The sequence below is a fragment of the Dendrobates tinctorius genome, unplaced genomic scaffold (assembly GCF_039654945.1).
Source record: "Dendrobates tinctorius isolate UK_male_01 unplaced genomic scaffold, ASM3965494v1 ptg000012l, whole genome shotgun sequence".
NCBI classification, from domain to species: Eukaryota; Metazoa; Chordata; class Amphibia; order Anura; family Dendrobatidae; genus Dendrobates; species Dendrobates tinctorius.
This window is the reverse complement of record NW_027361680.1, coordinates 19729270-19755338: the sequence shown is the minus strand read 5'-3', so window position 1 is coordinate 19755338 and position 26069 is coordinate 19729270. Positions and strand designations below refer to the sequence as shown.

General features: G+C 45.6%; 1 protein-coding gene across 10 annotated transcripts in view; it reads right to left on the bottom strand.

The window, feature by feature from the left end:
* Nucleotides 1-26069, bottom strand: part of SLC25A17 (solute carrier family 25 member 17) — a 470764-nt gene that overhangs the window by 92761 nt on the left and 351934 nt on the right. For all 10 annotated transcript variants that reach the window (XM_073558023.1, XM_073558022.1, XM_073558025.1 and 7 more), the window contains one exon: nt 17260-17411. In XM_073558023.1, coding sequence (XP_073414124.1) covers nt 17260-17411 — 152 coding nt within the window. The remainder of the gene's footprint in view (nt 1-17259; nt 17412-26069) is intronic.

Genomic DNA, 26069 nt, shown 5'->3' with positions numbered 1-26069 from the left:
TTGACGGTGCGCCGTGCGCGCCAAAATCGAACTTTTCGGATTTTGGCGCGCACGGCGCACCGTCATAAGTGCGCAGCGCAGGTCAAAGCGCAACTAGCGCACGACCTGCGCACGATCGGCGCACCCTATGCTAAAGATAGGGTGCGCCGATCGCAGGCGCCGCTGTCCGCTAGGAGGCGGCGCTACAAGGAAGGGGCGGGCACGCCGGGCAGAGAGCCGGCTCGGGGGCGGAGCTACCCCCGGCCGTGCGCGCGCATAAAATGCGCTAATGTGAAACCAGCCTAACTTTTTTCACAAAAAAATTACTTCAGCTCCAATTGTTTATATTTTACCAAGGGTAACAGGAGAAATTGGACTGCAGAAGTTATTGTGCAATTTGTCCTGAGTACGCTGATACCTGATATGTGGGGGGAACCACTGTTTCTGCGCATGGCAGCGCTCGGAACGGAAGGAGAGCCGTTTGACTTTTTCAAAATAGGCTGGAATAGAGATCGGACGCCATGTCACGTTTGGAAAGGAATCAATTAGAACACCTAAAGCATTTGCTAAAATATGGGTATACTCAGTTGAACCACCATAAAGAAAACCGAAGGCCTTTTTTTAAATTTTTTTTTGATACAATAGAGTAAATATATGTAGACAAATATAACTGACAGCACCTAGAACAAGGTAGGTTTTGAAAAAAAACGGTACAGATCATCTCAGAAAAAAAGGGGAATATCAAATATAAGCCCTCTTGAATACCAATAAAAATAGTATTTTTATTTGACAAAAATATATAAAAGTAGTCCTATTGCAATAAAGGGCTACAAAGACGACATAATTAATAGTATATTACAAAAAACAAAACCAACCTATCACCACACAACCACAAACACACAAAAAAGCACAAAAAAACAGCTGAATAGCCAATAGAGTTTATATGTCTTTGAGGAAAAAAGCACCTGCTCCTAAATTGAAGCAGTGTGAACTATAATATAGCTCACTAAACTTGGTGAAAACATTGTCTCAAAAAATGCCAATAAAAAACGTATTTTTTTTTTTTCCTGTGGGATATCAGGAAAAAGAGACAGCCCCCTGGTGAGACGTTAATTCCCAACACAATGGTAATCCAGATGAGATCACATTTAAAGTCATAGAGGTGGTCCATCCATCAATTAGACAAGGAGATTGGGACAAAAAGATCCTCCAGAGGGAATGCCACTGGATCTTTTGGTTGCAGAGTATGAGCCCTGGAGGCATTAATGAGCAACAAAATTTTACCTATTTTATCTGAGCCGTATTTGTTTCTGTATTTGGGATAGATTTACCTTTTTGTCCATTTTTGAACTAATTTTGTTGAACTAATTTTGTTTTTTTGTTGCGGTATCATCAGGGGTGGATTAAGGGTAGCCAGGGCCCGGGGCAGTTCAGACTCTGTGGGCCCCCCTCGTCACGTGACGGGGGTCACGAATCGTAGAGCCACACTCTACATAGAGAATAATGGAGCCTCCGGCACCGACCTTCACCCGCAGAGCCGCACTCCACATAGAGAATAATGGGGCCTCCTGCACCGACCTCCACCCGCAGAGCCGCACTCCACATAGAGAATAATGGAGCCTCCGGCACCGACCTCCACCCGCAGAGCCGCACTCCACATAGAGAATAATGGGGCCTCCGGCACCGACCTCCACCCGCAGAGCCGCACTCCACATAGAGAATAATGGGGCCTCCAGCACTGACCTCCACCCGCAGAGCCGCACTCCACATAGAGAATAATGGGGCCTCCAGCACCGACCTCCACCCACAGAGCCGGACTCCACATAGAGAATAATGGGGCCTCCAGCACCGACCTCCACCCGCAGAGCCGCACGCCACATAGAGAATAATGGGGCCTCCAGCATCGACCTCCACCCGCAAAGCCCCACTCCACATAGAGAATAATGGAGCCTCCGGCACCGACCTCCACCCGCAGAGCCGCACTCCACATAGAGAATAATGGGGCCTCCTGCACCGACCTCCACCCGCAGAGCCGCACTCCACATAGAGAATAATGGAGCCTCCAGCACCGACCTCCACCCGCAGAGCCGCACTCCACATAGAGAATAATGGGGCCTCCTGCACCGACCTCCACCCGCAGAGCCGCACTCCACATAGAGAATAATGGGGCCTCCTGCACCGACCTCCACCCGCAGAGCCGCACTCCACAGAGAATAATGGGGCCTCCAGCACCGACCTCCACCCGCAGAGCCGCACTCCACATACATGGCTGCTCTCAGTGCTCTGTGCTGTGCGCACAGGACCTGTGATGAGGTCACAGGAGGGGAGGAGACAGGGGTCACATGATCGGGGGCCCTGACACCTTCCCTCCTGTGATCTCATCACAAGCCTTTGCACGCTACCAGCAGCATCAGCGTTCACGCTACTTGTAGATGCTGCTGGTAGCAGAGCACATAATGCCGCCCCCACGGTCAATCACTTTTAGGTGGGGAGAAGATGGAGTGCCATTGCAGCAGCCAGCAGGAATGTGGTGGGGGCCCCCTTAGAAGCTCTTGTGGTGGGGGCCCCCGGGCTGAAGCCCCGCCTGCCCTGCCTATAATCCGGCCCTGCGCGGTGGCGGATTATAATGGGGCAATTTACTGGCCTGGGCTGTGGGCCCCTTAACCCCACTGGGCCCGGGGTAACTGCCCAAATTGACCTCATTATAATCCGCCACTGGGTATCATTATATCTGCGATTTGGACATGCACTTTCACGAAGAGGGTGTTCTATTGGTTCTGGGCCGATACCCTCTCTATATTTCTGACACCCGATATTACTTATCTGTATGGGTGAACTATTTTATATTTGGGAAGTGGTGAGTATGTTTTGATCTAAATAGTGGATGAGCTTTTAATGTCAAGTGGGACAGGTCGATACACATCCATTATTACCCACACCCCCCTCTTTTGGTTTTCTTTTTTATGGATATGAATGGATAGTGACCCTTTTAGAAATAGGTAACATATGGATGCATTCCTATTAAGGAAGGACGTAGCTATCTGCTGGTGTCCGCTACTTCTGGCATTACACCAGTGGCACCTTATATGCAGGGCCGGTTTTAGGCAAAGTAGGGCCCTAGGCAAAGTTTAAAGTGGGACCCCAAATGCTAACATATTGCACATCACACAGAAGCATTTCAGTTGTAGTTACATGCGCTGAGTTCAGGCCGCTAAATGAGTATAATCGACAATATTGAAATCATTCAACACTTGTTTCCTGGCCTCTTTCCACTGTCTGAGAAAGAATGATGGAGACAGAACGATGACTAATGGATCACTAACAGATCACCATACAGTATCATGTTATCAGCAGCATATCTACAGTTTACACCCCATAGTCCTCCATATAATATAATGTGCCCATAGTCCTCCATATAGTATAATACACGCCTCAGTGCTCCATATAGTATAATGCACCACCATAGTCATCCATGTAGTACAATTCACTTCCCATAGTATAATGCACCCCATAGTTCTTCACATAATGTATTCCCCATAGTCCTCGATACAGTATAATGCAGCCCACATATAGTATAATGCAGCCACCTCATAGAGCATAATGCAGCCACCCCACAGAGTATAATTCAGCCTTGCAATACAATATAATGTAGCCCACCATAGAATATAATGCATCCCCCCTCTTATAATATAATGCAGCCACCCCTTAGAGCATAAAGCAGCTACCCCACAGAGTATAATGCAGCCACTCCACAGAATATAATTTAACCCCCCATAGTATATAATGCAGCCCCCCTCATATAGTATAATGCAGCCCCTCCATAGAATATATGGCAGCCCCCTCAGAGTATATTGCAGCCCCCCATAGAACATAATGCAGCCCCTTCTATAGTATAATGTAGTCTGCTATGATTGGGTCACCGAGAAGGAAAGCAAGACCAAGCTAAGCTACAGAAAACCAGAGAGGTTGGTAACTAAGTGGATTGCAGACCCCTGATCCTATCCACACAACTAGCAGTAGCTGTGGAGCGTACCTACGATGATCCTAGAAGCCTCGACATAGCCGGAGAACTAAATAAGCCTGAAGCAAGAAAGGGGAAATCTAAACTGCCCCAGAGCAGACCCTAAAGGAATAGGTAGCCCCCAAACATATATTGCGGGGAGACAAGATGAAAACACAAAGGCAGGTAGGGAAATAGACTGAGCAAACAATGGGGCCCACACTAACTAGACAGGACAGGAAAGGAAAGACTCTGTCTGCAATCACGCAAAAAATGGCCAACACGTCTGATAGAAAAATACTGAAGTCACTAGACTTCGCCCACTATATCAGCACTCTGGTATATTCTGAAAGCAGAGCAAAAAGAGGCCAATCTAATAAGTGACAAAAACAAACTGGCACAAGCAGTAACATAAGGATGGAAATTCAGCACAGCCCCAGCTGGAGCTGGCTGACCCACACAAAACTGAAATAGACAAAACCAGATCAAATGTGAACAATAGCAAAAGAACACGTAGCTGAGCATGCAGGGACTGAGCTGGAAACTAAGACCTCAGGAGGCAGGAAAAAAATCACCAGCAGGGATAGAGGGAGTTGGCTGTCTTAAATCCAGTCATCCTCCTCATTATCAGGTGGCAGGCCTCTGTTAATTAGATCAGCTCCATTACGTCCAGTAACTACCAGAAGGAGCCCGGAAAGAGAACTTGCGACCCCTCTGTCAATATAACCACCTCCACTACCTTCACTAGTAACCAGAGGTAGGCCAGAAAGCGAATTCACAACAGTAGCCCCTCCATAGAATACAATGTAGCCCTCCTCATATAGTATAATACAGCCCCATAAAATATAATGTAGCCCCCTCATAAAGTATAATGAAGCCCCCATACAATATAATCTAGCACCCTACAGAATATAATGCAGCCCCCTATAGAATACAATGTAGCCCCCTCATATAGTATAATGTAGCCCCCTCAGAGTATGATGCAATAATGTAACCCCAAATGGAATATAATACAGCCCACCTCCCCATAGAATATAATGCAGCCCCCAAATTATATAATAGCCTCCCCCATAGAATATAATGTAAAATGTACCCCCATGGTATATAACATAGTCGCATAGTATGTAGCAAAGCCCCACCATGGTATATAGCCCAGCTCCACATGGTATACAGTCCAGCACCACATGGTATATAACCCAGCACCACATGGTATATATAGCCCAGCACCACATGGTATATATAGCCCAGCCCCGCATGGTATATACAGCCCCGCCTGGTATATACAGCCCTGCCCCACATGGTATATACAGCCCTGCACCACATGGTATATATAGCCTGGCTACACATGGTATACGGCCCAGCACCATAGTATATAGCGACCAGCCACACATGGTATATACAGCCCTGCCCCACATGGTATATACAGCCCTGCCCCACATGGTATATACAGCCCAGCCCCACATGGTATATACAGCCCAGCCCCACATGATATATACAGCCCAGCCACACATGGTATACAGCCCAGCACCATAGTATATAGCGCCCAGGCACACATGGTATATACAGCCCAGCCCCGCACGGTACATACAGCCCAGCTGCACATGGTACATACAGCCCAGCACATGGTATATACAGCCCAGCCCCATATGGTATATAACCCAGCACCACATGGTATACACAGCCCAGACGCACATGGTATATATAGCCCAGCCCCATATGGTATATAGCCCAGCCCGACACGGTATATACAGCCCAGCCCCACATGGTATATACACCCCCCCGAGAGTGGCCCCACAGTCCAGCACACACAGCGATATATTTTTAAAAAAAAGAAAGGAAAAAAAACCTCCTCACCTGTCCTTGTGCCCGCGCTGCTCCCTGCTGTCTCCTGTCTCCTGCTCTGCCTTGCACACAGTGAGCGCGCGATGACATCATGTGGCTCTGTGCCAATGTGAGAAGTGGTCCTTCTTGTGCGTATGTTAGGAATTGTCATCTGGCAGTGTTAAGTACATTATAAGCGGTGGCATTACCACTGCGCATTGGCAGCATTAAGTAGATTATGAACAGCGGTATTGCCACTGTGCATGTCAGTGACGATTAATCGCACTTGCGCTCTGCAGCCCTGAAGGTTTTGATAAGCCCTTTAGCGCGCATGTCTGAAATTGCCTCTGCGCTCTAGCTATATGGGGACTTTCAGTGCACATGTCAGTAGGGGTGATTTTGCATCTGCTCCCGGAAATGGGAGGAAACCCTGAGACTGACGTATCTGAATGCGTGTGAGGCTTGGTTACTATTCCTAGCGTGCGTCCCACAGAACGGAAGACAAGCCACATTACATGTAATAAATGAGCCTCCTTTTACTTGGTTTCTGTGTGGGAATTCATTTGAGTCTAGAGGGAGTTTTAGGGTCATTACAATATTTGTCTTATAAAGAGATACTGAGCTGGCTTTTTTTCACCCACATTCAACAGCCATGCCATTATGGATTACTCCTTAATTGTGGTCCCCTGATGAGCCCTGACACTGGGAGGGGGTGAAACGCGTAGGGACGATGCTATTGGGATTGGATTCAGATAAGTAACCTATTATGGTCTTTTCTGGGAATGCTTTCTTTCTTATGGTCTTGGGATTGATTGTACCAAAGACCAAAACTGTGATATAGCATTCCTGTATTTTATAGGGACTATAAATTACTAAGCATGTTCAGATATTTACTAGCTTAGTAGCCATAGCATATTTGTACATCAAGCTTATGTGCATTTCATTGTAAAAGCCCACGTTCTTTATTGCTTGAGGAAAAGCTTCTAGACTAGGCATATTACATCCAGGTAGTGGAATTCTTGGCCATCTAGTACTTTTATATGGCCCATTCTACGGGATGACTAGCTGGCGAAGAATACCTCTTATTGAGGGTCAGTTTTTTATGGGCATTTTTTGAGACAATGTTTTCACCAAGTTTAGTGAGCTATATTATAGTTCACACTGCTTCAATTTAGAAGCAGGTGCTTTTTTCCTCCAAGACATATAAACTCTATTGGCTATTCAGCTTTTTTTTTGTGTGTTTGTGGTTGGGTGGTGATAGTGTATAACAAAAAACAAAACCAACCTATTAATTATGTCGTCTTTGTAGCCCTTTATTGCAATAGGACTACTTTCATATATTTTTGTCAAATAAAAATATTGTTTTTACTGGTATTCAAGAGGGCTTATATTTAATATTTCCCTCTTTTTCTGAGATGGTCTGTACCGTTTTTTCAAAACCTACCTTGTTCTAGGTGCTGTCAGTTATATTTGTCTACATATATTTACTCTATTGTTTAAAAAAAAAAAAAAGCCTTGGGTTTTCTTTACGGTGGTTCACATTTGGAGAGCCCCTGATGTGCCTAAACAGTGGAAACCCTCCAAAAGTGACCCCATTTTGGAAACTAGACCCCCCCAAGGAACTTATCTAGATATGTGGTGAGAATTCTGCACCCCCCAAGGGCTTCACAGAAGTTTATAACATACAGCCGTAAAATTAAAAATCATATTTTTTCCACAAAAATTTTCTTTTCACCCCCAATTTTTGTTTTCCCAAGGGAAACAAGGACCCCAAAAGTTATTGGGCAATTTGTCCTGAGTGCGCTGATATGTGGGGGTAAACCACTGTTTGGGCGCATGGCGGTGTGCGGAAGGGAATGAGCGCCATTTGACTTTTCCAACACAGAATTGGCTTGATGCCATATCGCATTTGGAGAGCCCCTGATGTGCTTAAACAGTGGAAACCCCACACAAATGACACCATTTTGGAAACTAGACCCCCCAAGGAACTTATCTAGATGTGTGGTGAGAACTTTAAACCCCCATGGGCTTCATATAAGTTTATAACGTACAGCTGTGATGACTTTTATTAGACTGACTGTCATTTGCACTGACCACTTAGGAAAATCAGAGAAAAATATAATTTGCGTAGTAATTTGGAACATGGTGTATTTTCCAAAGGGTAACAGGAGAAATTGGACCCCAAAAGGTGTGGTGCAATTTGTCCTGAGTAGGCTGATACCTCATATGTGGGGGTAAATCACATGGCATGGGGCATGGCAGAGCTTGGAAGGGAAGGCGCACCGTTTGACTTTTTCAACGCAGAATTGGCTGGAATTAAGATCAGATGCCATGTTGCGTTTGGAGAGTCCCTGATGTGCCTAAACAGTGGAAAACCCTCCAATTCTAACTCCAACCCTAACCCCAACACACCCCTAACCCTAATCTCAGCCCTAACCCTAACCCTAATGGGAAAATGGAAATAAATACATTTTTTTTATTTGATTATTTTTCCCTAACTAAAGGGGTGATAAAGGGGGTTTGATTTACTATTAATGCCGGGTTTTTATGTTTGGCAGCTGTTACACGCTAAAAGATGCTTTTTATTGTAAAAATACTTTTTGCATCACCACATTTTGAGAGCTTTTTCCATATTTTGACCCACAGAGTCATGTGAGGTCTTATTTTTGCGGGACGAGTTGACGTTTTTATTGGTACCATTCTTGGGAACGTGACATCTTTTGATCGCTTTTTATTCCGATTTTTGGGACGCAGAATGAACAAAAACCAGCATTTCAGGAATTTCTTTTGGGGGGATGTTTATACCGTTCCGCGTGTGGTAAAATTGATAAAGCAGTTTTATTATTCGGGTCAGTACGATTACAGCGATACCTTATTTATATCATTTTTTAATATTTTGGTGCTTTTATACAAAAAAAACAATTTTATATAAAAAATATTACTATTGCATCGCTTTATTCTGCGAGCTATAACTTTTTTACTTTTTCGCCGATGATGCTGTATGGCGGCTCGTTTTTTGCAGGACAATATGACGTTTTCAGCGGTACCATGTTTATTTATATTCGTCTTTTTGATCACGTGTTATTGCACTTTTTGATTGGCAGTATGATAAAAGAATTGTATTTTGCCTTGTTTTTTTTTTTAAGTGGTTCACTAAAGGGGTTAACTAGTGGGCCAGTTTTATAGGGTGGGTCATTACAGACGCGGCGATACTAAATATGTGTACTTTTATTTTTTATTATTTACAAAAAAAGAATTTATTAGGGAATTTTTTTATTATTTATTTAGGATTTTTTTCAAAATTTTTTTTTTACTTTTTTTACTTTATTATTTTGTCCCGGGGGGGACATTACTATATTGTGTCAGATCGCTGATCTCACACCTTGCAGTGCACTGTGTCAGATCAGCGATCTGACAGGCACTGCAGGAGCCTTTCTCAGGGCCTGCTCTCAGCAGGTACTGAGAAAGTCGCCTCCCTGGCAGGACCCTGAAGGCCCCTGTGGCCATATTGGATCCGGGGGCCTGCAGGGAGGAGGCCCTCGGAGCAACGCGAACACGTCGTGTTGCTCCGGGGGTTTTAGGGAAGCATGCAGGGAGCCCCCTCCCTGCGCGATTCTTCCCTATGCCCCCAGTACACTGCAATAATGTTTGATCGCAGTGTGCCAGGGGTTAATGTGCCGCCCCGGTCAGCACATAGTGCTGGGTGTCAGCTGTGATAATAAGCCGCGATCAGCTGCACTCCCCCCATGAGTGCAACGGATCGCAATGACGTACCTTCCCGTCCATGGTCATACGGGCTCGGGTCACGTGGACGGGATAGTACGTCCAGTGTCAGAATGGCAGCTAATAGGAACATAAGATGAAAAAAAGAGTCTGGAAGACCAAGCAAAATTTCAGTGACAGCTGCTTGTAGGATTGCTAGAAGAGCAAGCAGATCCCCTGCTTGACTGCAAAAGACCTTCAAAAAGATGTAGCAGACTCTGACACCTGCACAAATATGGCTTTCATGGAAGAATAATCAGAAGAAAACCTTTCCTGCATCCTCATCATAAAATTCAGAGTCAAAAGTATTCAAAAGAACATCTGAACAAGCCTGAACATCTGAACAAGCCATTTTGGAAACAAGTCCTGTGTGTCAGAGACACCGCACTGAACTTGCTCACTGAGCCAGTGCGCGTGCCCCGAGTAAGCAAAAGCGTGCTCAAAGCTACCTGTGGAGCGGGCAGCAACCGAATAGATGCGTACTTCAGAGCTGCAGGGCCTGAAGCACGTGACTGCTAGAGGCGTGGCTTAAACTCCACAGAGCTAGGAGCTGCAAGACAATACCTAGCAGAGTAACTGCGAGACAAAGTTACCAAGGGGCATAGACAGTGAGAATAGTCAGGACGTAGCCAATGAGTCACACACAGAGATAGCTGCAAGGTACCAGAGGGGTGAGCAGAGAGTGGTCAGGTCACAGGCAATGAGTAATACACAGATAGCTGCAAGGTACAAGAGGGGCGAGCAGAGAGTAATCAGGTCACAGGCAATGGGTCATACACAGATAATAACGCAGTACAAAATCAACAGGCAAACTCACAACGGGAAACAGAATCGGGTCAGAACCATATAAACAAGCTATAGCAATAAACAGGCACACGGGGGTCAGCACACTAGACCAAAGGCAAAAGTATATCTGGCAGGGACTGAAGCTACCCAGAGGTTTATGAAGCTCTCCCAGAACCAGAAAGAGGCCACAATCATTAACCCCAAGTGTGCAGGTCAAAACCTGCACAGAGCTCCAGACATTAACCCCCGGTGTGCAGCTCAAAAACCTGCATTGGGATCATGACAGTACCCCCCTCTCAACGGGGGGGCCTCTGGACCCCCAGGCTTCCCCGGGTACTTGGCATGGAACGCCCGAACCAGGCGATCCGCATGTACCGAATGAGCAGGGACCCATGAGCGCTCTTCTGGTCCATATCCCTTCCAGTGGACCAGGTACTGCAAAGAGCGGCGCACCCGCCGAGAGTCCACAATATGTCCGACCTCATACTCCAATTGACCCTCCACCAGCACTGGAGGAACAACAGTCTCAGAGTTCTCTTTGACAGATCCTGCTGGTTTCAACAGAGACTTATGGAACACATTAGATATTTTTAAGGAGGCGGGGAGACGCAACCTATATGCAACAGGGTTGACTATCTCCATAATCTCGTACGGACCAATGAACTTTGGTCCCAACTTAACTGATGGTACCTTCAAGTTGATGTTAAGCGTGGAGAGCCAAACCTTCTCTCCCACCTAAAACATGTCTCCCGAGGCTCTCTTTTTGTCCGCAAAATATTTGTATCTCCCCTGGGCCCGAGAGATATTACGCCGGACTTCAGCCCAGAGGTTTTTTAACCGTTGAACAGACCCCTCTGCTCCTGGACAACCGGAATCCACCCGAGAAAACTCCCCAAAATGCGGATTATAGCCATAGTTAATCAGGAATGGGGACATGTTGGTGGACTGACTCACCCGGTTGTTAAAAGCAAATTCAGCCAACGGTAACGCATCACACCAATCCTCCTGTCTGGCGGAGGTCAGACACCTGAGAATTTGTTCCAGGGATTGATTGGTGCGTTCCGTCTGACCATTGCTGTCCGGGTGATATGCCGACGAGAAGGAGAGTGAGATGCCCAATTTCATACAGAACGCCCTCCAAAATTTGGCCACAAACTGCACACCTCTGTCAGACACAACATTCAGGGGTACCCCATGCAATCGGACCACATGCTGCACAAACAACCTTGACAATGTTTCTGCTGAAGGTAATGCCAAGGGAATGAAATGGGCCTGTTTAGAAAACCTGTCCACCACCACCCAGATCACGGTATTGCCCCTGGAAGGTGGAAGACCGGTAATAAAATCCATGGAAAGATGAGTCCATGGCCTATCAGGACCGGTAAAGGTATGAGTTCCCCAGCCGGTCGGTTATACGAGCTTTTGGAACGGGCACACATGCCACAAGCAGAAACAAATTCCTTGACATCGGCCCTTAATGAAGGCCACCAAAAACCCCTGGTTACTGCCTCTCTAGTGGCCGTGATACCTGGATGAGCACTCAGCCTAGAATCATGAAACTCCTGCAGAAGTCTAGGTCGCAATGAATCTGGAACAAACAGTTTATCGCTTGGCCTGGTTGCCGGAGATAGGGCCTGAGCCCTTAGGATTTCTTGCTCCAACTCAGATGAGACCCCCGCCACTACCACCCCTGGGGGAAGAATGGAGGACGGCGGCTCAGGGGGAGACATTGGATCAAAACTTCTGGACAGGGCATCCGCTTTAACATTTTTGGATCCTGGTCGAAAAGTAATTGAGAACTGAAATCGTGAAAAAAAAAGTGACCAACGGGCCTGTCTAGGAGTAAGCCTCTTAGCAGATTCAAGGTATGCCAAATTTTTGTGATCCGTGACAACCGTGATAGGGTGAGCCGCCCCTTCCAAAAAGTGCCTCCATTCCTCAAATGCCAGCTTGACCGCAAGAAGTTCTCTATTGCCTACATCATAGTTTTTCTCAGCTGAAGAGAACTTCTTGGAGAAGAAGGCACAGGGTTTGAGATTGGTAAGGGTGGCCGGACCCTGGGACAGCACAGCCCCCACCCCCACTTCAGAAGCATCCACCTCCACAATGAATGGTTTGGACGGGTCAGGTTGCACCAACACCGGGGCAGACATAAAACATTTCTTAATTGCTGAGAAGGATTCCTTAGCGAGTACAGACCAATTTTTTACATCAGCTCCCTTCTGGGTAAGATCCGTGAGTGGTTTAACCACTTGTGAGAAACCTTTAATGAATCTCCGGTAATAGTTCGCAAATCCTAAGAAGCGCTGGAGCCCCTTGAGATCTCGAGGCTGAGCCCAGTCAGCGATCGCCAGCACCTTCTTAGGATCCATACGAAACCCCTCACAGGACACAATCAACCCCAAAAAAGACAACTCCTGTACAAAAAACAAACATTTTTCCAATTTGGCGAACAATTGGTTCTCCCTGAGTCTCTGGAGAACAGTCTTTAGATGTTGCAAGTGAGATTGACAGTCCGGGGAATACACCAAAATATCATCCAAATAAATAATAACAAAACAGCCTATCAGATCAGAAAACACAACATTGATGAAGTTTTGGAAAATAGCGGGTGCATTAGTTAACCCAAATGGCATTACCAGGTTCTCGAAGAGTCCCTCTGATGTGAGGAATGCCGTTTTCCACTCGTCCCCTTCCCGAAACCTTATCAGATTGTAGGCCCCCGCAGATCCAACTTGGAGAACCATTGGGCCCCAGCTAACTGGTTACATAAGTCTGGGATGAGGGGAAGTGGGTAAGAGTTCCTAACCATTATCTTGTTCAGTTCCCGAAAGTCGAGGCACGGCCACAAACAACCATCTTTTTTCTTCACAAAGAAGAACCCTGCTGCCACAGGTGACACAGAAGGCCTGATATGCCCTTTGCGGAGACTCTCAGCTATGTACTCCTACATGGCTTGGCGCTCAGGCCCAGACAAATTGAACAATCGAGCCTTAGGTAACTTGGCTCCGGGTACTAAATCAATGGCACAATCATAGGGTCTATGTGGTGGCAGCGCCTCAGCCTCACTTTCGGAAAAAACGTCTTCGAAATCTTTCAGGTACTCCGGAATACCTTCCAGATCGACAGACGACACAGACACTGATTTAACAGCGTTAACAAGATGTCCCCGGTTACCACATTTACTATTGCATCCCCATTGAGTGATTTCCCCTGTAACCCAATCAATGGTAGGATTATGGCGTTGAAGTCAAGGCATCCCCAGTACCAGTCCTGCAGGCAAGTTATCTAGCACCAGACAACTTAGTTTCTCCACATGAGTGGAACCCACTTTTAGAGAAAAAAGTTCAGACCTGCAACAGATACCGTCTTGGGTAAGAGGAGATGAGTCAATTGCCACAAGTTTAACAGGATCATGAAGCCTGACTGTCCCTATCTTATAAAGAGTCATAACCTTGGTATCAATCAGGTTCACAGCCGAACCGCAGTCAATAAAAGCAGTAGTCTGAACAGGACCATAACCAAGTTCCAGTTCCACCTGCAGCACCATTTTTGCACATGAGGATAATTGTACCTGAAGGTCTTGGTAGCCTCCTCGATTACTACCCAGACCTAGTCGTTTCCCGCCATCTTGGAGGATGACGGACAGGAGGGGCAGTCCTTCTTCCAATGTCCAGATTTCCCACAATAGAAGCACAACTACTTTTCCCGGCGGCGTCTTCTTTCCTTTCCCTCACAGGTGACAGCGTTCACCTCCATAGCCATAGGAAGAGTCTGGGTCTCATCTCCACTGAAGAATAAGGGCGTTTCCCGTTGCATAATGCCTCTAGCCCGCAGCCTGCGATCCATGCGAACCGCTTGGACCATGGCATCCTCCAGGGAGTCAGGCGGAGGATGAAGTGCCAAAGCATCCTTCAGACGTTCACACAGGCCTCTGTGGAACAGCCCCCGCAGGGCGGCGTCACTCCAGGAAATTTCCGCTGCCCAACGTCTGAATTCAGTACAGAACCATTCGGCCGAGTGCTCCCCCTGACAGACACTCATCACTTTGTCCTCAGCCAACCGCACTCAATCAGGCTCATCATAAATAAGCCCTAAGGCTTCAAAAAATGCATCTACAGACATTCTCTCAGGGGCAGAAGAGGAAAGCGAGAATGCCCAGGCTTGTGGGGACCCCCTAAGCAGGGACATCACCACCCCCACCCTCTGTTTCTCATCCCCAGAGGAGCGGGGTCTCAAAGAAAAAAAAAGCTTACAGCCCTCCTTAAATGCCCTGAAATCATCCTTGTTACCAGAAAATATATCTGGCAATTTAACCGGGGATTCAGGTGGGACTAAAATGACATCTCTATTCCCCACCTGCTGGAAGCCAGCGGAAAGTACCCCCTGAACTGAGTCCTCAACCCGCCGTTGGGACTGGGCCAGAGCTTGGTGTTCCAAACTAAGCTCCTGCAGTGACTGAGTCAAGCTTCTCACCTGCTCAGATAAAGCACACATTGGGTCCATGCTGCAGAAGTGAGGAGAGAAAAAAAAATTGTAGGCCAGTTATAATGTCAGAGACACCGCACTGAACTTGCTCACTGAGCCAGTGCGCGTGCCCCGAGTAAGCAAAAGCGTGCTCAAAGCTACCTGTGGAGCGGGCAGCAACCGAATAGATGCGTACTTCAGAGCTGCAGGGCCTGAAGCACGTGACTGCTAGAGGCGTGGCTTAAACTCCACAGAGCTAGGAGCTGCAAGACAATACCTAGCAGAGTATACCAAGGGGCATAGACAGTGAGAATAGTCAGGACGTAGCCAATGAGTCACACACAGAGATAGCTGCAAGGTACCAGAGGGGTGAGCAGAGAGTGGTCAGGTCACAGGCAATGAGTAATACACAGATAGCTGCAAGGTACAAGAGGGGCGAGCAGAGAGTAATCAGGTCACAGGCAATGGGTCATACACAGATAATAACGCAGTACAAAATCAACAGGCAAACTCACAATGGGAAACAGAATCGGGTCAGAACCATATAAACAAGCTATAGCAATAAACAGGCACACGGGGGTCAGCACACTAGACCAAAGGCAAAAGTATAACTGGCAGGGATTGAAGCTACCCAAAGGTTTATGAAGCTCTCCCAGAACCAGAAAGAGGCCACAATCATTAACCCCAAGTGTGCAGGTCAAAACCTGCACAGAGCTCCAGACATTAACCCCCGGTGTGCAGCTCAAAAACCTGCATTGGGATCATGACACTGTGGACTGATAAGGTTAAAATAGAATTCTTTGCCCACAATGATCACAGGTTTGTGTGGAGAAAAAAAGGGTACAGAATTTCAGGAAAAGAACATCTCTCCAACAATTAAGTATGCGGGTTGATCAATCATGCTTTGAGGTGGCCACAATGATCACAGGTTTGTGTGGAGAAATAAAGGGCACAGAATTTCAGGAAAAGAACATCTCGCCAACAATTTAAGTATGGGGGTTGATCAATCATGCTTTGAGGCTGTATTACAGCTATTGGCACGGGAACATTTCATGGACAAAGGGAATAATGGATTCAATGAAATTTCAACAAATTCTTAATGTACACACAACATCATCTGTAAAAAAAAGCTGAAGTTAAAAAGAGGATTTATTCTACAAATGGATAATGATCCTAAACACACGTCAAAATCCACAACAGACTGCCTCAAAAGGCGCAAGCTGAAGGTTTTACCATGGCCCTCACAGTCCTCTGATCTGAACATCATTGAAAACCTGTGGCTCGACCTCAAAGTTGCAGTGCATGCAAGACAACCCAGGAATCTCACAGAACTGGAAGAATTTTCCAAGGAAAAATGGATGAAAATCCCTCAAAAAAGAATTGAAAGACTCTTGTCTGGCTACAAAAAGCATTTACAAGCTGTGATACTTGCAAAAAGGGGTCAACTAGGTACTAACTATGCAGGGTGCCCAAACTTTTCAATAGGCCAATTTTCTTTCTTGTAATTTTTAAAATAGAAAAAATGATAATATATATATTTTTTGGCCTAAATTACAAAGGAAATTTGTCATCTTTACCTTTAGGCCTTTTAGAGATCATTTCATCTTCAACTTGCTTAACTGTTCACAATAACAGTTTTTTTGACTATAAAACACACCCTAAATTTTCAGAAGGTAAATAGGGAAAAAAATAATCTGTCAAATGGGGGTCTGTCTTACAGTCCGAATTCAGCTTACCAGGGAAGGGATCGACACAGGTGGAGGAATGGTCACAGAGGTCGTTCGGTGGCCCAGGCTGGTGTGGAAGCCTACGGGAAATCCCATCCCAGGCTGGTGCGGTGGCGGTGTTTTGTGCGTTCGCAGTGCTGTTGGGCGGCGGGGTTCTGTGCTGGGGAGGTGGGGCTCTGAGCTGGGGCAGCGGGGCCCTCTGTGCTGGGGCGGCGGGACTCCCTTGGCATTTCGCCAAAGCCCGGAAGCCCCCGCAGCTTCGTTGCTGCCATGTGGTGGCCTCTGGGAAAATGGCCGGCGGGGGCGGCGCATGCTCCGATTCAGATCTCGGCAACGAGATTTTGTCTCCCATTGCCGATATCTGAACCTGAGTATTCGCCGACCCGGCGGCCATTTTCCCGGAGGCCACCGCATGGCAGCAACTGAGCTGCGGGGCTTTTGACGAAATGCCAGCGAAGCCCCCTACGCAGCACAGAAAGCAGCTGACGCCCTGCCACTTCCATACAAAAGAGCACCACCACCTTTGAAGTGAGGCTGCATCGGGGCCGCTACAGGATTTGTAAGTATATTCCGACTATAAGACACACTCCCATTTTCCCCCAAAAAATTTTGGGAAAAAAGTGCTTCTTATGGTCTGAAAAATACGGTAATTTTGACCAGGGGTGCCCAAACTGTTAAAGGCCACTGTAGGTATTTTACATTCAGCTCTGTTATTACCTGCAATGAAGCCAATAGTCAGATCCATGCTCGTAGTTGCCGCAGTCCGTCTTATCCATAAAGACTTGAGACTTTTAAAAGTGTAAAAATAGACAAAGTTGGAGCAGCAGAGACTGGAGATTACGGGAAACCAACCGCGGTATGGAGCAAGTCTACAAATGAAGGTAAAATGTGAAAAGAAAAAAAAATTAAATTAAAACTAATCATTCATATTTGTAGTTTTCTTTTAGCATGGTTCTTTTATGGTAATAAGTTTTGTAGCAAGCTGTGTGACTGACAAGTTTAATCAATAATGTATAGCCCATTAAATTCATATGCATTCATACCCTAAGGGAAAATGACAAGAAGAAAAAACTGAACCCAAATAAATTAAATGGAAACTTAGAAGAAAATATAGGCTATTAAGGCATGTCACACAGCTCTAGTTATATGGTAATCAGACAGCACGTTTAAGGTACTGTCACACTTAGCAATGCACCAGCGATCCCGACAACGATCAGGATCGCTGGTGCATCGCTAAGTGTTTGCTAGTTCTCAACAGCGACATAGTGGCAGTCGCTACTTACCTGTCAGACGAGGCGATGAAGACGTCCTCCCGCCCGCGTCCACGCGTCGCTCGTCGCCCGTCGCCACAGCAGGAAGCAGACGACGACAAACAGCCCAGGACGTTCTCGCGCGATCAGCGATAACCAGCGGCGGAGTCGTTCGGAGGTAAGTATCACACATAGCGATATTGCTAGCAATATCGCTGCTATGTCACAAAACCAGTGACGTTATAGCGTGTGACGGGTCCTTAAGGCTGTGTTCACATTTGCATTACAAGCCATGCAGGAGCCTCTGTTGCAGATGATGTTATTTTAACTTGAATAGCAAAGCATGGAAAGCTAATTTTTTTTTTGCAAATTAGCAGACATGACAGAAACTTTACAAATCCCATTATAGTTAATGGAGTAAAATTATTCTTTCCCTGCATAAATTAGGCTATTTTATCACTAGAACCAAATGGAATAACCGCATTTCTAATGTAGCTATGAATGTATCTCTAAATTTAGGCTATGTGCACACAGTGCGGATTCTGCTGCATACACGCAGCGGATTTGGCCCTGCGTATACGCAGCAGAACTGCATGTGATGTACAGTAGCATTAAAGCCTATGTGAAACAAAATCCGCTGTGCACATGCTGCTCTTTTTTCCGCTCAGATTTGGTGCGGAATGAAAAAAGCAGCATGTCACTTCTTTTGTGCGCTTTTGCTGCAGTTTTCCACCTGCTCCATTCTAGAAATCCGCAGATGGAAAACCACATGGGAAAACTGCACAAAACATGCAGTTGAACCGCACTAAATCCGCAGGAAAAATGCAGGTCTTTTGACCTGTGGATTTAGTCAATTCTGCGCGGAAAATTCCTAAACAGAATACGCACGGTGTGCACATAGCCTTAAAGAATGTACTTTTCAAGACACAAATCAACATGATAAATAAATACAGTTCTGCATAGGAGATGTTATTTTAAAGGGAATCTGTCAACAGGTATTTGCCATATAAAACAGCACAAATATAAAGATATGGGCTGAAAAGCCCTAGCCAGCTCACCAACCAAACAGCCGGAGCACGGAACCTCGTCTGGACTTCAACGAAGCGTTGATTGAAGACAAAAGAAGGATCGTTCCAGCTACTAAAAAACTTGCTTTATTAAAGTAAAATTTAAAATAACAGCATATCGGCTTTCTCCTCTCCAGCAAAAGGATGCGCTGGGGGGCACTGGAAACAGCTACGAGTTTCAATCCACTATGGATCTTTTTCACAGTTGCAGATTGTTAGAGTGACACAAATCTTATACACATCAAGAGCCAATAGAAAATACACTTTCAGTCACATGATAAGACACTAAGGTCCTTTACACTTTTCTCAGAGAAAATGGAGATTTGCGTTATGCTGACAGATAAGATAATTATTTCACATAAATAACAAATAATAAAGAAAGAAAATATAGAAATAACCAACTAATAATGGTACATGATTTCAGTTCTCTTATTTAGACCATTAGGATATCTGGACCCCAAGCAAAAAATCCAGAAAGCCTCCCTTGTAAGAAGGCGTCTTTTCACATCTCCTCCACGTTTTAAATTTTTAATGCATTCTATTCCCACTACTGACATTGCATCCAGATTACCATTGCGGTGCATTAAAAAATGTTTTGAAGCCATAAAAATATTGCGTGTGTTTAAATTATTATTCTCTACATCCATAATGTGCTCCAAAATCCGAGATTTAAGTTTCCTTGTTGTGCAACCTATATAAAACAAGTTATAGATTTTACAATGTATTTTATAAACTACCGTATTTTCCGCTTTGTAAGACGCACTTTTTTCCCCCAAATTTGACAGGAAAATGGGGGTGCGTCTTACAAAGAGGATATACCTTTCTGTGCTGCCGCTGAGGGTGTCCAGTACTTGCCGTGGCGCTGTCCCCCGGTTCTTACCACCACCGCCGCGCTCTGTCCCCCAGTGGTTGCCGCCACCGCCGCGCTCTGTCCCATTCAACGTAGGGGGTCTCTGCCGCTCCATGCCTGCTTTCCTGTGGATTTCTTCCTGGAAACTGGCCGCCGCACATGCGCAGATGGCGATCTTGGCACTGAAATCGGGACAGAGCGCAGCGGTGGCGGTAAGAACCGGATGACAGAGCGCGGCAGTGGTGGCAAGCACTGGGGGACAGAGCACGGCGGTGGTGGCAGGCACCGGGGGACAGAGCGCGGTGGTGGTGACAAGCACTGAGGGACAGCGCCGGGGCAGCAAGCATCAGGGGACAGAGGGCGGCGGCAGTATCAGACACCGGCACGCTGCACATCAAAACACCCCCTCATCCCAGCAGCAATGTTCCACTCCGGCCTCCTCCATCACCACCCCCGGTAATCAATAAGACGCATGGATTATAAGATACACCACCATTTTATTAAAAAAAAAGTTTTTTCCTATTTTTCTCCTCAAAATTTGGGATGCGTCTTATAATCCATAGCGTCTTATAAAGCGAAAAATACGGTACGTTTTCTGTATTGCAGATAATCAATTGTTTTATGTTGTACGTTTGATCATTATTGATGTCACTACATTTTTTTAACCCTTTGTGTGTATCTGCACATTTTGCATTTATTCTGACCTCATCTGTAAAAACCAGTGATTTTTAGCCAATTACCAGTGGATTGCGCTGATGAGAAAAAACCTGAATAAACGATGTCCCCAATTGTAGGAACACGCCTAGCTATCACATTAGTGCCAGTTTGTAATATTTTATCATCCTCATATAAAATTGGTAAGCACTTATAAAAAATTTCCCTGATTTTATTGAATTGAAGACTGACAAACCTTTTTTTCAATTTTTTTCATAGTTTTTTCAATTTTATGGGTGAATTTGATGTTATAATTATTAGAATTGATGTAATTCATAAATACTGGTATTGTAGATACATCCCCCTCCCAAATAATTAGGGTATCATCGATGTATCTACCATACCAGTTAATTGAAAAAACTAAAATGGCATTTTTGGATTTGGAATTGCAGGGAATTGTGGGACTAATTATTAAATCTAGCACTTACTGTAAACCTATTAAAGGTAATACAATATTGCATGCCCACAGTGGACATCCCAGACATGTTAATAGATCTATCCCCATTGGAGAACATATTAGATTAAAGAGAAACTGCACAGACGAACAGGATAAAAATAAAGAATTTGAGGATTTACATAAAAAAACTAAAAAACGCGGCTATCCAAATTGGATGCTAGAAAGAGCTAAAAAAAAGAACAGATAATAGGGACAGAACTAGTTTATTGGAACCAAATAACAAAAGTAAAGTGAGAGGGGATATAAATAAAAAAAAATGTTTGTCAGTCTGGAATACAGTCTTCAATTAAATAAAATCAGGGAAATTTTTTATAAGTGCTTACTAATTTTATATGAGGATGAAACTCTGGTTAAACTATTACAAACTGGCACTAATGTGATAGCTATACTCACGCCTTACCCGTTACCTCTCCACTCACTCCCTCCTAGACCCTTCGCAGTCCGGTTTCCGCCCCCTACATTCGACAGAAACTACACTCATCAAAGTGACCAATGATCTTCTGACAGCAAAACGTAATGGTGACCACTCTCTGCTCATTCTTCTCGACCTTTCTGCAGCTTTCGACACTGTTGACCATCCTCTCCTACTCTCTAGGCTCCAGTCACTAGGCATTAAGGACACTGCTCTTTCCTGGTTCTCCTCCTATCTTTCCGACCGCTCCTTCAGTGTTCTGTTTTCTGGCTCCACTTCATCTCCTCTTCCTCTCACTGTTGGGGTACCTCAGGGCTCAGTCCTTGGCCCCCTTCTCTTCTCTCTCTATACGGCCCCAATTGGACAGACCATCAGCAGATTTGGCTTTCAGTACCATCTTTATGCTGATGACACACAACTGTACACATCATCCCCTGACCTTACCTCCGCTGTACTACAGAACGCCACTGACTGTCTGTCTGCAGTCTCCAATATCATGTCTGCTCTCTATCTGAAACTCAACCTCTCCAAAACTGAACTTCTTCTGCTCCCACCATCTACTAACCTCCCTAAATCTGACATTTCCCTCTCTGTGGGTGGCACCATAATAACACCCCGACAGCAGGCACGCTGTCTGGGTGTTATGTTCGACTCCGATCTCTCCTTCACCTCCCATATACAATCTCTTGCCCGCTCATGCCGCTTACACCTAAAGAACATCTCTAGAATCCGCCCTTTTCTCACCATGGAAACAACAAAAACTCTCACTGTCGCCCTGATCCACTCCCGCCTGGACTACTGTAATGCTCTATTAATTGGCCTCCCTCTCACTCGACTCTCCCCTCTCCAGTCTATCCTTAATGCAGCAGCCAGGGTTGTCCATCTGGCTAATCGTTACTCAGACGCGTCCGCTCTTCGCCAGTCGTTACACTGGCTGCCAATTCATTACAGGGTACAATTCAAAGTACTTGTTCTCACCCACAAAGCTCTCCACAGTGCGGCACCCCCTTACATCTCCTCCCTCATTTCTGTCTATCGGCCTAACCGACCGCTGCGCTCTGCAAATGACTTTCGACTAACCTCTGCCCTAATCCGTACCTCCCACTCCCGACTCCAAGACTTCTCCCGTGCTGCGCCAATCCTCTGGAATGCTCTACCCCAAGATATTAGGATCATCCACAATTTGCATAGTTTTAGGCGCTCGCTCAAAACGCATTTGTTCAGAGCGGCCTATCACATTCAGTAATCAAAGTCATGTTATGTTTGTGTGTGTGTAGCCCATTCACTATCTCCATCTAACCCCCACCCCCTGAAGATGGCTGGACCGTCATTGTAAATACATCATTGTAAATACAAACCTATGCTTTGTATCTCCCCCACCTCATTGTAGATTGTAAGCTCCACAAGCAGGGTCGTCTTATTTCGCTTTAATTATTGTATTGTTAACGTTGTTACTTATGACTGTTGTGTTTGAAACTGTTTAACTGTAAAGCGCTGCGGAATATGTTGGCGCTATATAAATAAAGATTATTATTATTATTATTATTATTATAGCTAGGCGTGCTCTTACAATTGGGGATATCGTTTCTCCAGGTTTTTTCTCATCAGCGCAATCCACTGGTAATTGGCTAAAAACTACAGGTTTTTAAAGATGTGGTCAGAATAAATGTAAAATGTGGAGATACACACAAAGGGTTAAAAAATTTAGTGATATCAATAATGTTCAAACTTACAACATAAAACAATTTATTAACTGCAATACAGAAAACGTAGTTTATAAAATACATTGTAAAATCTGTAACTTGTTTTATATAGGTTGCACAACAAGGAAACTTAAAACTCGGATTTAGGAGCACATTAGGGATGTAGAGAATAATAATTTAAACACACGCAATATTTCTATGGCTTCAAAACATTTTTTTTAATGCACCACAATGGTAATCTGGATGCAAAGTCTGTAGTGGGAATAGAAAGCATTAAAAATTTAAAACGTGGAGGAGATGTGAAAAGGCGCCTTCTTACAAGGGAGGCTTTCTGGATTTTTTGATTGGGGTCCAGATATTGTAATGGTCTAAATAAGAGAACTGAAATCATGTACCATTATTAGTTGGTTATTTCTATATTTTCTTTCTTTTTTTTTTAATTATTTGTATTTGTTATTAATGTGAAATAGTTATTTTATCTGTCAGCATCACTCAAATCTCCATTTTCTCTGAGAAAAGTGTAAAGGACCTTAGTGTCTTATCATGTGACTGAAAGTGTATTTTCTATTGGCTCTTGATGTGTATAAGATTTGTGTTACTCTATCAATCTACAGCTGTGAAAAAGATCCATAGTGGATCGAAACGCGTAGCTGTTTCTAGTGCCCCCCACCGCATCCTTTTGCTGGAGAGGAGAAAGCCGATATGCTGTTATTTTAAATTTTACTTTAATAAAGCAAGTTTTTTAGTAGCTGAAACGATCCTTCTTTTGTCTTCAATCAACGCTTCGTTGAAGTCCAGATGAGGTTCCGTGCTCTGGCTGTTTGGTGAGCTGGCTAGGGCTTTTCAGCCCATATCTATATTTTTGTGCTGTTTCATATGGCCTTGCTGAAGTTTCCCATACCTCTCCTCGATTATAATTGATGTGTGCATATTATTTCGGATGTTTGCTTTGGAGGCACTATTAGGCCGGGGTCACACTAGAGTGAAAAACGGACGAGTGAGAGGCGTTAAAAGCATGCATTACACACGGACAAATGATTCTCTATGGGGCAGCTCCCAACAGCCGTATATTTCTCGTCCGTATTCTACGGTCCGTGCCAATCGCAGCATGCTGCGATTCTCAGCGTACTACGCCCGTAGTACGCCAATGCAAGTCTATGGGTGCGCAAAAAATACGGATTACACACGGACCACACGTGTGACTTGTGAGAAATACGCAGGTCTTTTGGCAGGTGACAGGAAATGGGCCAATCCATCATTAGGAAGCTTAGACATGCTAATTAGCTCAAAAAACGCTCCAGACATCCACGGAGTCCTGCAGCATCATGGCGCCATATTTCCTCAATGTGGAGATGCTGATTGTATTAGTGCAGGAGCGGCCGGAAATCTGGGACCATTATGCCAACCGGGTAAGAAAGGAGGCGTCATGGAGGCGCATATGTCGCCAGATGTTCCACGATTTTGGTGATCGGCCACGTGAGGAGCAGTAGCAAATGAGTAAGTACAACCCAAAAACTGTTTAAAATTACCTCACATCAAAAAAGGCATTTAGAATCAGGGCCCCCCCCTTTCTGTGCTTGGACTTTTTGCCTCATGAGGCGAGTAGAATTTTATGTGACACATGGTTATACACTGACATAATTTGGCCTAGGCCACAAGCTCCTCATCCTCCTAGCCAACCAAGTTAAGTGTAGTTACTTGATACCTGAACTATTGTGACCCTGTGTATCTGGCCTGGATGCCCTAATTATATATGCCACCCTGGGTAGAAAGCACACCCTAGAAGGCCACATGCCTAGGCTACTAGTAGCAAATTTGACCTAGCAAATATGTGAAATTGAGAATATTTCCTGTCACATTGCAGTGGAAGATGTGATGAGACGCTGGCACAGCATCCGTAACCAATACAGGAGGGAACGTCAGCAGGGTGATAAAGCGGAAATATATATTATGGCTGCCTCTCCTTCCTCACTCCAATTCTGGATCTGAGACCGTAAGTAGATACCTCACACCACACTACACAGATACTTTACAGGGCCAAAAAAATTGATTTATTTTTGGCTCTGTTCTATTTCATAACAGAACTCAGTCCAACCTTACGGAGAGAGAAACTGGCTCAGATACAGAGCCTATCATAGGTCCTGGGTCTGTAGGGGAAGAGGTGGCTGGCCCATCTTCTCCCCCTCCAAGAAGCATGGGTGAAGATTCCTCTCAGGAAAATCCAATGCCTGCACCACAAACCCCACCACCAGGATCACATCCACAAGCAGGACCGTCTGCTGCTGCACCATCAGCCATACAGGAGGAGCAGGGCAAGATCAGCAGCAGCCCAACTGCCCAGATCCAGGGCTCCCCACAGCCTGCTGGACCATTCCGGCGAGGAAGAAGGTGCCAGGTCCCTGCCCAAGATACCCGTACCAATGTTGACACAGGGGTACTGAACTATCTGGCTAGAGTCAATAATGATGATGGTGAAGAGGCGTACTCACGCAGCCTGGCCCGTTATCTTCGGGCCCTTTCCTGTGAGGTGAGGCTACGTATTCGAGGATGTTTTCAGATCCTGCTTGATGCAAGCACACACCCCAATACCCCATATGAGTTATCTGAATATCTGGAGAGGTGGCAGCTTTCCCCCAGGAATCTGATGCGCCTTAGACACCCCACACACATGCTTGCTCAAGCAGGCTCTGAGGATCCTCAAATATGTGGGCCTACACCTCACCCCCTTCCTCCCCCTACCCAACTTTTCCAACACCAGCCACATATGTCTGGCTCTAGCCAACCTCACCAATATGGCCACTTGTTCCCACCCAGTGTTGGAGACTGGTCCCAACCTTGTTGGGGACGACATGGCTATTTTGGTGGGTATGAGCCACGGGCCTACCAGCCCCAACAAGAGGCCCCTCTCCAATATCAGTCTGCCCAGTACCAACCACAATCACAGGAGGCAGTACACTACACACATCATGGGCAACAGTATGCCCCCACACAGGGCAATGGCCAAGTTGGGCAAAGTAGCCAGCAGCAAACACAGGCTGGTCTTCCGCCTTCTCCTCCCCCGACCTACCAAAATT